The 13142-nt window shown below is 42.3% G+C and overlaps 1 protein-coding gene across 1 annotated transcript in view; it reads right to left on the bottom strand.

Annotated features, from left to right (window-relative positions):
- Positions 1-11485, bottom strand: part of MAN2B2 (mannosidase alpha class 2B member 2) — a gene marked incomplete at its 5' end in the record, with an annotated part of 31687 nt that extends 20202 nt beyond the window's left edge. Inside the window, 4 exons of the mRNA XM_080343612.1 lie at positions 142-314; positions 3364-3469; positions 7098-7244; positions 11357-11485. Of these exons, the coding sequence (XP_080199738.1) occupies positions 142-314; positions 3364-3469; positions 7098-7244; positions 11357-11485 (555 nt within the window). The remainder of the gene's footprint in view (positions 1-141; positions 315-3363; positions 3470-7097; positions 7245-11356) is intronic.
- Between the last annotated feature and the right edge of the window lie 1657 nt (positions 11486-13142).

Raw genomic sequence — 13142 nt, 5'->3', positions numbered from 1 at the left:
GATGCAATCAGCATGTCACCTTTAGAGAAGAAATATCTACATTTTCTTGCACAGATCAGAGAGATGCTGATCTTAATGCTGTGGTGTAGATTACTGTAAGTAGAAGCTGGCAATGGGTTCCATTCCTAAGGGTGTTTTTACCTTGTTTTTCTGCATGTCATCCTTCAGATCATAGTCAATCCGAGAAATAAGATGAGCATTAAAACCAGCCAGGGCAAAAAGAGTTGGTGTTGTAGCTGAAGCTCCAAATGGATCAACGTGCCAAGAAAACTGAGGCCTGATCCCAAAAGTTTCATATAAAAATCCATGGCCCTCTGCAAAGCACAATTTATTTATGTTAGGAATACTTTTACAAGTTCATTTTGTAAATTTAATAGGCATACAGTATTAGAGATAAGCACTTGAAGGATAGCTCTTTGTTGCTGTTTTCCAAAGCATTTAAAGTTTCAGGAATTTAATGATTCAAAACAGAAAGTCTCACCAGTGTTTTATTTTGCTATGCCAAGTATAACTTATTAACTTCATAAAATATGAATAACACAAAGGAATTATGATTAGAGACAGGCCTGGGAAAAAGTAGTTATTTGCAGATTAATGCGAATAGCCAGGCTGGAGTCTGCATGAAAACAACAAATTGAGGTTTAGTTCGTGTTTGCTCAAATCATACCACCCATTCTCAGAAAATTTCAGACTCATATCAATGACAACGGGACAGAGAAGCCATCCAGCAAACAAAACTAATATGAACATGATCCTCAATTGTGAAAAAGAAAAGCCAAAGGTTAATAGCAATCTTGATACAAGATGTTATTTACAACCAATGTTATTAATTCTGTATTGAAATGAGTTTCAAAAAAAGAAACCCCAAACTAGAAAGACCAGACAATAGAATAAATTCAGACAAAACACATAAATGAAAGCAAATCAAGCAGCTAAGCAGTAAGTTTTATTCAGAACTCCAGCATATCGCACTAGGATTCTCATCATCAGGAAAAAAAAAATAAATCTCAAATCTTAATTTCATAGTTCTGGAATTGTGCTCAGAACTATTTGTAAATACAACCACACATTCCCCATTCTGGACTAACTCCATTCCAAATTTTAATATCACGTTTGAATAACTGAGGTTGCAAGGCATTCTCTTTTCACTTCATCTTTCCCATGGTTAATGTCTTCTCTAGGGAAAATATTCACAAGCAGCGTGTTTATTTTAACTCTTCTGATGGAAGCACGTTTTAGGCAGAGTTTGCTAGGTTATTCTAAAACACAGCTGGCTGGACAGACAGGAGAAGACACGAAATGTAGACCCCAAATGTCTGCACTGGCTTTGTCTTTTTAAGATGAACTCCACATACAATGCAAGGATATGGTTTTTTTAGTTTGTATGCTCAAATTTAATCTGACCAGAGTGCTTTCAGGAAAAATAAACGGGGATTTAAAAATATATCAATATTCTTGTTCCTGCTGAAAAAAATTATCAAACTTGAATTTTATTTTTTTAATAAAAATATGTTTATACACAAATTGAAATATTAAATTAGAAATCATGTTATTTTGCAGCTAACTCCAATGAAAGAAAAGCTGTATTTGTATTTAACAAAAGGACTCCTGAGTTAATATTAGTATTTTCTTTAGAGAAGTCTTAGTGTAATTGGTGTACTAAGCCCAAATAACAACCTTGAAACACAGGAGTCAAATGACAAAAAAATAAATAGCGTTCATCCCCTCTCTTCCTCTTGGCCAGCATGTGACGTGGTGACTCAGTGAGATGCAAAAGCAGCTGCTGATAAACGCTGATGAGCAAGGAGCAAGGCTAGTGGTGCTGCAGTCAGATCCAGCAAATGACAGACGTGTTTTCTGACCCTCGACTCTCCCATGTAGAAACCTGCCCAGAGCGCAGCCCCGGCACACGCAGGGCTGTACCAGTCCCGGCACACAGCTGTGCTGCTTCATCCCGTCCCACCCCAAAAACGCATGCTGCTCCCTCATGCCCTGTAACAGGCGTCTATAGCACAGTGGTGGCATGTTTCTTTTTCTGTTGCTTTCTTAATTAACCAGATGGAGATATATCTAAACACTGAAAGACTCTTCATCTGATGGAGAGGTGTAACACACATGGACAGCAGGATGACCATGAGCCAGCACTGTGCCCTTGTGGCCAGGAAGGCCAATGGCATCCTGGGGTGGATTACAAGGGGGGTGGTCAGTAGGTCGAGAGAGATTCTCCAGCCCCTCTACTCTGCCCTGGTGAGACCACATCTGGAATATTGTGTCCAGTTCCAGGTCCCTCAGTTCCAGAAGGACAGAGAACTGCTGGAGAGAGTCCAGCGCAGGGCAACAAAGATGATGAAGGGAGTGGAGCATCTCCCTTATGAGGAAAGGCTGAGGGAGCTGGGTCTCTTTAGTTTGGGGAAGAGGAGACTGAGAGGTGACCTTATAATGCTTACAGATATATAAAGAGTGAGTGTCACGAGGATGGAGCCAGGCTCTTCTCGGTGACAACCAATGATAGGATAAGGGGTAATGGGCACAAACTGGAACACAAAAGGTTCCACTTACATTTGGGAAGAAACTTCTTCTCAGTGAGGGTGACAGACACTGGAACAGGCTGCCCAGGGAGGTTGTGGAGTCTCCTACTCTGGAGGCATTCAAGACCTGCCTGGACACCTTCCTGTGTAACCTTATCTGGGTGTTCCTGCTCCGGCAGGGGGATTGGACTAGATGATCTTTCAAGGTACCTTCCAATCCCTAACATTCTGTGATTCTGTGATACAAATGGATGGAAGCAAAAGCTAGAAGATCATAATGAGAAATAGGGCATGCTTTGAAAATACACACCTATTTCTAACAGAGGCTGCTAATCATGATTACAAATGGGGGTTTCTTCATCAAGCAAGCCTTTCAACTAAATTCAGATGACCTCAGTGACATCTATGGCCCAGGTTCTGCAGACTTCACCTAAATGATACAACCTCCCCACGCTCCAAATTACCACCAGGTATTTTCTTTCAGAGCGTTTCATACCCTCAATTTCACCACAGCTATCTTCCCAGAAGCTTCAGCTCTCAAACACGCACACACAAAAGGCCTACAGTACAAAGGAGTTTATAATTACCATTGATTAAACTTCAAGCCAGCTTTTAGTAACCCTTCTGTTTACTGCAGAACTGTTGTGTGGTGTGTTTTTTTTTGAAGGAAGGATTTTTATACAGATAACCCAGGGCAAACAAAAATAAAAGACGCTTTAATCAGTTGTTAAAGAGTAAGAAAATAATAGCAAACTTGGAGTGGAGAAATGGAAAACAAACAAAACCCTCAAGGTCATAACAATGAAAAATAAAAGTTAAATGCAAATATGCATACCCGTCAACTGTAAAATTTGATCATCAATAAGTGTCACAGCTTCATCATGCATCACTTGCCCTCCAATGACAAATTCCAGTCGTCCCTCCTGAAGCAACTGATGGACCTATGATATGGAAATCAGACACTGAACATAAACGTCATTTTAGTCTTAACCAAAAGGCCGCAGGTTCATTTCAGATCACAGCACATTACCTACACACAACGCTTGTCAAGAAGGCATCCAGGAGAAAAGTGGGATAAAAGGCTGTCTGTACCAAGTGCTATCAAAAGAAGAAGGGGGGGAAAAAGCATACTAAAGTGCTGCACAGTGCATTCATATACCCAGCTTACACCGAAACCAGTTAGCAGGCACAAAGGACACATTGCCAGGTAGACCTTGACCATGTGCTGTTTCTCAGTAGGGCTGTTACCATGGCTTTCCACCACCTAAACGCCAGACCTGTCCCCATACAATGCACTGGCAGCAGCCTTGGATCCTGTCTCAAATCAGCTAGAGCTAGAGGATTAAATCAGAAGAAACTACTGCTTCTCCCAAAGTCTGCCTTCTGCTGCATCTGTCTTGGCTTAGGGAAGGCACTGAGTGGCTGGATGAGAGAGCAATATGCCAACTCATGCAAAAGACACCGGCCACCTCCCTTCATCTATTACCTCTGGTACAGTTTGGAGACTGAGATCTGAGGGATCTAGGAGAGAGACAGAGGGTGCCATTGCACTGGGGCCACAAACACATCCTTTCTACCCTGTATGCATCTACCTTGCCTTCAGAGCATAGACGGGTTGCTCATCTTGTGAGAAGCAGGATGCTTTATTAAGAAATAGTTATTCCACGTGTAGCATGTTTGCCTGCCCAATAAACCCACCGGCTAACATTAATTTCTGATCTCTTTCTCCTAGTTTAAAAAAATCTGTCAATATATTACAACCTGTTCAGCTGTTCAAGGTTTATTTTTTTTCCTTAAACTTTCAGCTGCTAGAAACTAGAAGTAAACAAATATGCTAACGAGTACAACTTTCAGCTAATGTGCTGGGTGAAGGGGGGGACAGTGTTTGGAGGGAGTCAGTAACAGTCCGTGTTCCTTTCTAAAAGTGTTAGTTTTCTGTTTTTATTATAGTTACTTCACTACCTAGAACTTCAAAGAAAAACTTCTGAGAAAGGAAGTTTATAGAAATATGTATTCTAATCTCCACCTCCCCCCCTTTTTTTTTAATCTGTCATGTAAGATGCCAATTCCAGAGCTATTATGTTTATTTCCCCAGGAACCTTCAGTGAATGCCCCTGTGTCTGCTCAGATATGATGCCAGATTGTCAATTTTGATTATAATCATTTCTCTCGTTCACAATGTTGTGAAAATGCTTCAGGGCTCAGCATTCACAAATTAGTTCCAGCCGACTGTGGCGACTGATTAGCATGCTGGGAGACCAGATAACTGGTATCTGGTGTCAGCACAAAACTGGTCCTGACCTACATGAAAAGCATCTGTGGCTATTATTCCCTATTCGGATGGATGTCCAAAAAAGATACCTCTGATCCAAACTTTATGACATGGAAATGTTTATTTAATATAAGTTTTGTGGAACCACTGAGAGATTGAAAACATGAGAAAAATATTTCAAGAAATTTAAATAATCTGATCCTAGGAAAAAAAAAACCAAACCTATACTGACAAGCACTTTTGCTGACCAGAACTGGGCAAAAGGAAGTAGGAACCCGGGAAACAGTCACAGCAATATTACAAGCAGCAGGCTGCTACAGTGGTAGAACATATCTGTGGTCCTTGGGACAACTACTACTATCCCTACATCTACTCACACCTACAAACCAGACAGAAGTGGCTACACATCTTTTTTTCCCCTAGTTGAAACACTCAGACATCAAGCCAGGGTAAGGCAATGGGAACGGTTCACACAAGAAAATAACGTGGAAATAGCATGCACTGAGGATTAAGAAGTTAATATCTGGCTGCATACTGCTGCAATACATTTCACTCCTATATATTCTCTTGTTTGAATTGTAAAATCAGCTTCAGTACCCAGGGTACACCTTTCACTAGCTTTTAATGCTACTGCTCTAATCCAAAGCAGACATTCCAAAATAAACTAAAATTAAATCTGTATTCCAGGCAAAATACTAAATTAATTAAAAAAACGACAAAATTAAAACCAGTGAGCCTGTACTATAGGAAATCATTAATGCTAGAGTTCAAGTGGAAAAAGCAGGACAGTAACCAGAGTGACCTAATTTGAAGGCTTAACATTTGTAACTTGCTAATGCTAAAACCACGTTACTTATCAGCAAGCATCATAGCTCTTACATATTATTAGAGATTAAAAGTTTGACGCAGGTTTAAGAGGAATTTGTTTTTAACAATTCTAATTTTCAGAGAAGCAAATATAAAGTAACTAGAGAACTGACTAAAATGCATAAAAGCAACAATTATCAGTAATTAGGCTAGGAAATTAAAGGCTAAATCCTATGTACTAGTTTTGCACTACTGAGGTCGAATGTGATACACATTTACTCTTCTGGGTTCCACATAATAGCTAGAATAGATAGTAGAAACATAGGCCTTTACTTTGTATTTGGGTTACAGCAGCACAGCGTGCCTGAAATATTATAAGATCAACTTACCTTAGAAAGTTAGAGTACTCTTCTGTTCCTGCACACAGTAGTTCCTATGCTATTTTTTTTTTTAGTTCCCCCACCCCAGACTTACAATACAGTTTTCTAATTAAAAACAGACATGAAAATTGCCCTGCAACAGGAAATTATGGGCAAAGTGCCCCCACAAAAACAGGGAACTGCCTATACACAGCAAAACCTCTCAATCAAAGGTCAGCTGCCCGCAGGTTGTACACTATTACTTAAATTCTAAACAATAAATTCAGAATTTGGTGACTGACTAGGTTAAAAAAAAACAGGTAAGAGGTGTTTTTCTACATGACACTTTAAATATCTAGCACTTTAAACAAACTGAGATGCAAAATATTGCAGTTAATATGCTGCTGTTGGCGGGACCCTGGAAACAAAACAGACCATGGAGTTCTTAGTGAGTACCTGTGGGAAGCTACACCTGTATACCCTTCGGTTTTAGGGTCCAAAACTTAAACATCTTGCACTGCAATGCTAGGCTACCAGCCCAGTCATTGATTTCAGGGTGCTTGTTTTGTGCCAGAAGAAAGAAGAAATGACAGAAATTCACAATGTCTTTACTAGGACTAAAGCTCTAAAAACCGAAAGGCATCACAGCTTATAAATAAATAAACACAAGAAACAGTTATTGCTGTTGAATCCACAGTCACCTCTTTGCTGCATTATCCTTGTTCACACATGGCACGTTTTTGAGCAGTCCTTAACTGGAAAGAAAAAAGGTTCCTTCTTGTGAGCAGTGTTAGGCAGCACTTTACGACCTTCAGATGTTTAACAGATATTGGTGTAGCCTCTTTCAGAGGACCCCAAATAAGAAAGTCACTGATGAAACAAGAACTGTGAAGTGTACGGAGTCTTCAGTGCAAAGGTTACTACCTCCTCCTGCTCTAATCTATAGCTGGGGTTTTACCCTCTTGCAACTGCCTTTAGAGTTAAGTTCCTTTCATAATAAGTACCGGATTCAGACACAGCTTACACAAGACCTGGGTAAAAAGCAAATGGTGAAGTACTTTGCCCCTTTTTGCCCCCTAAAAAGAATGTGGATTCTTTGCTAGCAGGAAATATGGCTCCAGTACAACCCACCTCCTTCTTGTGCTTATCTGTGGCTACTCCATCCCACCAGAGTCGAAAAAATTCCTGCTCCACAGCAATAAATTTGCGCTGCTTTCCGTTCATTAGCTCTTCTACAACGGTTGAGTAGACATTTGCTGCATAAGCATGCATACTTTCCTGGAAAAAAAAAAAAAAAGGGGAAAATAAATTCTGTTTTTCTATATTAAATGGGCTGTTTTGAACACTCATTGGGCTGGCGAAACGAGAGATCGAACACGTCGCATTTGTTGCACATCTCCTTTGTACGCTCAGAAAGACCGAGGTGTCTCTGATTACATACAGCCCGTGGGCCCTTCTGCTCCACAACATCCTCTGACTGGGGACCTGACTTGATCACGATGTAGCTTCTCTATGATGTGCAGACACCAACACAAGCTTTCTTTTTGATGTAGTGGGAAGAACTCGCCCTGTCCCTCATTGCTTACCTTAAAATAACAATACCATAAATTATAAGCATCAACATAGTTTAAAAACTCACACACTTTATTCTTCCACTTCTGCTCTTCTGGTGGCCTGAATTATCAGAGTTGTTTCTTCAGAGTGAGTATGACTCTGTGCTGCAGGTGTGTGTCACCAGTATAATACAGTGATACATATAACGTAAATGAAACTGTTATGGCTCTAGAAATTTCAGTCATAAAAAGTAACTCTATTCTGCTTGATGTTTTAGGATAAACTAAAACCAAACTGGCAAAGGACTCTTAGAGGGAGTTTGTTGACGTAGAATCACACAGAATCTCTGCACTTGCCCAGTCTACAACACTCCTAAAGCAACCTGTGTTCCAGAATAAGGCCTATGGATTCTATTGAAATGCACACATGGCAGCTGTATCCATCAAATAACCTATCACATGGTTCTATCCTATGGTATCAAACAAATAACACAACTTTAAAGCTGTGCACATGAAGATACTTCGTGTATACTTACGCTTGCCAGAACAACTTCTGCTGACAAAGTCCAGTCTTCCATCCCTTACTTGATTTCAAAATCATATACAATGCCTAAAGGCAACAACAAAGATCCCAGAATTCCCTGCAATGGCCATGTTTTCTTGTAACAAAATTATCTGCATGTTATAGCACAGTTATTTTAACACTAACCGTAACACTTTTCTACTTAAACTACTGGTACTTGCTTAAGAATGCATATCACAATATATACTGAAAGTGATTGACATATAGATCTCTCACCCACCTAAAAACTAATGGGCATGATATGTAAAATATGAATCCAGAATTTTAATTGAGGAATTTCCTATATGAAATCACATTTTGAATTAGGAAGGGGATGATGCGATCCAAATCAGAAATGAACTTTTCCTAATCACTTGTTTTCCACAATCGACACCCAGCTATCTTTGTAAATGCTGAAGTGTCATCAGAAAAGGGAAAACATTTGCATGTAGGAGGAATTACTTAAGTAGTGCTAGTCTAAATAAGTACTTGTTCAATTATTTCTCAATCACATCTTAAGTGGTTTTTTAAAATCAAGATAATTATTAGAAGCTTAATACAATGTGAAATTTTAACTAAGGGAATAGCTTCTACATTTTATTAATACTCAACAGTAACGCACTCAAATGATTGCTAAGGAATTTTCATTTTTCACTGGCAATTGTTTGTAGCAATAGGCTACAAACAACAGATCCTAAAACCCAAGTATATGTACAATGATTACAACACTATGCTCAATTTTACTTCTTAATAGTTAAGTGGAGTACACTAGATTTTAAGAGCTGAACAAGGCCTTTTTAAATTTAATAATTACCAAAATATTCTGTGTGGTAACTTGTTGAAAATATTTTCTTGAGGTATTTTGGAGATAAGGCAAGCCAGTCTCTATTCCAAGGCAAAGTACACTGGAACTAAACAAGAAGATATTACCCAATTCTATGAAGCTTATTAACCCCAGTCACCTGTGTGGGAATTGAAATAATTGTTCTCACAAACCAGGATACTTGCAAGCAACAATGAGGCTTTTCTTTCCAATGTATGTCTTCTATTAAGCTCATGAGATACTCCATACAATATGCAATGACCCAGTATAAATAATAAGGTAAGATTTTAGTTATTTAAATATAGATCTTAAACTTCTACCATGGTGTAAAAATTGGTTTGTACTGCATTCTAGACACTGGTGAGGTGTATTTCACACCTATGGTAAGATGTGTTTGTGAGATGCCACATCTCACGTACGTTATGGTGCCATTGTTATAATCAGATCGCAACAGATAGCTTGCCTTGAGAGGCAAAAAAAATAGAGTTCTATTATATATCCAATGCTGGAATTCTCCATCAATATTATAATTTTCAGCACACAATGAAGAGATTGCTGTTCTGATATCATAAATAAAACACTTATTTTTCACATTATAAATGGAGAAATGCAAAACTAAAGAAAATAGTATGTTGTCAGTCACGAGTGAAAGCTAATAACCAAGCAAACCCAAAACATAAAATAGGTTTGGATTACATCAGTATCCCATGGAGAGTTTCCTTCATGTTTCACTTTACTACAGAGGCATTTGAAATGATCCATGGGTAGTCTCCGCGGTTTTTGACTACAGGAATTGCTGATGCTTGTGGTTTAACAGCAGAGGAACTGAGGCTTCAAGCAATTGCATCTTCTCAAAAGAAAAAAAAAAACCCAAAACAGAACAGTGTTTCACTTCTCTCAGAGGAGATCTTCAGCTACTAACTGACCCAAAATCAAAACTAGTTTTGTGTTCTTTAATGCAATTCCTGAGCAGGTGTTTGAAGTATTAAAGAAGAAATTCACTCATCTTTCCCAAAAAGGGATGACAAAATACAGGCCCAGCAAAGATTCCTTGCTGAGCCATTAGTTCTTTTTTATGATTCACCCTTTAACATCTGATGCTGTATCACTCTAGTGAGTGAAGTATCCACAGCATCTTTCACATAAACAAAACAAATTCATGCCAGTGAAGAAGAATTCAGGACTGTGACTAACAAACATAAAAGGTATTGATGCCCCACCTGATTTATTTTGTTCTATGTCTCATTTATTTAGCAAAAATTACTTTGTTACTACATTGCCATAGCACTAGGCTCCAATCCCACCCCAGCCATCAGGACCTGGGATCCTGCTCTCCTCTCTAAGAGAAGAAAGTAAGTTTCCCTGGGCTTTTGGCTTAGTAGAATCGTAGAATGTCCTGAGCTGGAAGGGACCCACAAGGATCATCTGATCCCTGCATATGACAACCCCACAGTTCACACCATGTGTCTGAGGGCATTGTCCAGTCTCTTCTTGAACGCTGTCAGGCTTGGGGCCGTGACACCTCCCTGGGGAGCCTGTTCCAGTGTCCAGCACCCTCTGGGTGAAGAAACTTTTCCTCATGTCCAACCTGAACCTCTCCTGGCACATCTCCCTGCCATTCCCTTGGGCTCTGTCACTTGTCACTAAAGAGAAGAGTTTGGCACCTACCCTTCCTCCCCCTCTTGTGAGGAAGCTGTAACTGTGATGAGGTCTCCTCTTAGTCTCCTCCAGGCTGAATAAATCAAGTGACTTTAGCTGTTCCTCATATGGCTTCCTCCCCAAACCCTTCACCAGTTTCGTAGCCTCTTCTGGACACTCTCTAGTAACTTAGTATCTTTTTTATCCTCTGTTGCCTAGACCTGCACACAGTGCTCCAGGTGAGGCTGCACCAGTGCGGAGTAGAGTGGGACAATCACCTCGTTCGAGCACTTGGCAATGCTGTGCTGGAGGCACTCAGGACATGGTTGGCCTTCTTGGCTGCCAGGCCACACTGTTGGTTCAAAATTGAAGAAAAAAAAAAAAGACCAAGAAAATCTGCCACATAACCAAAGCAGACCACCAGAGTGAAGATTTTCCTTTAAATTAAAAAAAAAAATCTACCAGGAATATCCTGCAGAACACAGGCATACACAACCCCAAAACTCATGGGCACAGCTCCCAAGCTAACCATGCTACCTCCGAAGGAGCGGGATCCTGCGCTGCCAGGCGATGCGCGGACCGCGGGTCAGACTCAGGGCAGGAGCGGCACCGCACCCGGGTTACTCCTCACTCAGGAACAGGCAGACACCCTCCTGGCGCTACACGACTGCGGGCAGTTCTGCAAGCCTGAGGGCGCCCATGCGGCTGAACTGCGGTCGGGCAGCGCACACCGCTCAGCCCCACCAGGCCACAAGCCCACTCTAGCCCGGCAGCCACCGGCCGCCCGGCCAGCCTCGCTCCGCAGGGGCCCCACCTGCACCGTGTAAATCCAGCCGACGTCCATGTGGCTGTGGGGGACCACGAAGACCCGCAGCCCCCCCTGGCCACCGGCCCGCAGCGGGAGGCTGAGGAGCAGGAGGAGGAGAAGGAGCGGGGTGCCCATGGTGACTCCGCGGGCTCCCCGCAGCGCTTCCGCCTTCCGCCGCCTCGGCACCGCCCCGGTACCGCCTCGGAACCGCCTCCCGGCCCGGCCGCCTCGGGGCGGGGCCGGTGGGGGAGCAGCCGGGACGCGGCACCATCGTCACCGCACGAAGACGTCGGAAAATAGCTAGATTATGCAGAAAAGAAATCAGGGAAACAAAAGTGCAATTTGAAGTTAATTTGGCCAATTCTGTCAGGGATAATAAAAGGTCCTTCTTTAAATATGTTAATAACAAAAGGAGTGGCAAGGAAAACCTCCATTCTGTGTTGGACTTTGAGGGAAATATAGTTAACAAAGATGAGGAGAAAGCTGAGATACTGAATACCTACCTTGCCTCAGTTTTTACCAGTAAGACAGATGGCCCTCAGGACAACTGGCCTCTGGGGGTGGTTGGCATCATGGGGTGTATTAGAAAGGGGGTGGTTAGTAGGTCCAGATTGGTTCTCCTTCCTCTCTACTCTGCCCTGGTGAGACCACATTTGGAATATTGTGTCCAGTTCTGGCCCCTCAGTTCCAGAAGGACAGAAAACTGCTGGAGAGAGTCCAGCATAGGGCAACAAAGATGATGAAGGGAGTGGAGCATCTCCCTTATGAGGAAAGGCTGAGGGAGCTGGGTCTCTTTAGTTTGGAGGAGACTGAGGGGTGACCTTATTAATGTTTACAAATATACAAAGGGTGAGTGTCATGAGGATGGAGCCAGGCTCTTCTCGGTGACAACCAGTGGTAGGACAAGGGGTAATGGGTTTAAGCTGGAACATAAGAGGTTCCACTTAAACTTGAGAAGAAACTTCTTCTCAGTGAGGGTAACAGAGCACTGGAACAGGCTGCCCAGGGAGGTTGTGGAGTCTCCTACTCTGGAGACATTCAAAACCCACTTGGACATGTTCCTGTGTAGCCTCATATAGGTGTTCCTGCTCCGGCAGGGGGATTGGACTAGAGGATCTTTCGAGGTCCCTTCCAATCCCTAGCATTCTATGATTCTATGACAGAGATAGGAAGCCAAATAGCCCCCTTGTATTCCAGGAGGAAATAGTTGGTGATTTACTGAGCCATCTGGATCCTCACAAGTCTATGAGACCAGACCGGATCCACCCTAGGGTGATGAGGGAGCTAGTGGAAGAGGTCGCCGAGCCGCTCTCCATCATCTTCCAACAGTCCTGGCTCACTGGGGAGGTCCCATATGATTGGAAATTGGCCAATGTTACCCCAGTCCATAAAAAGGGCTCCAAAGCTGACCCTGGCAACTACAGGCCTGTCAGCCTGACCTCGGTGCCTGGCAGGGTTATGGAGCGGATCATCCTGAATGCAATCACACAGCACCTTCAGGATGGACAAGGGATCAGACCCAGCCAGCATGGGTTTAGGAGGGGCAGGTCCTGTCTGACCAACCTGATCTCCTTTTATGATCAGGTGACCCATCTGGTGGATGAGGGGAAAGCTGTAGATGTGGTCTATCTGGACTTCAGCATGGCCTTTGACACTGTCACCCGTAATATACTCCTGCAAAAGCTGGGAGCCCATGGCTTGGACAAGTGCACTCTCTGCTGGGTTAAGAACTGGCTGGAGGGCCAGGCCCAGAGAGTGCTGGTGAATGGGGCTGCAACTAGCTGGCGGCCAG

This window comes from Nesoenas mayeri, assembly GCF_963082525.1.
Source record: "Nesoenas mayeri genome assembly, chromosome: 4".
Lineage (NCBI taxonomy): Eukaryota > Metazoa > Chordata > Aves > Columbiformes > Columbidae > Nesoenas > Nesoenas mayeri.
This window is presented reverse-complemented; position numbering and strand designations above follow the sequence as displayed.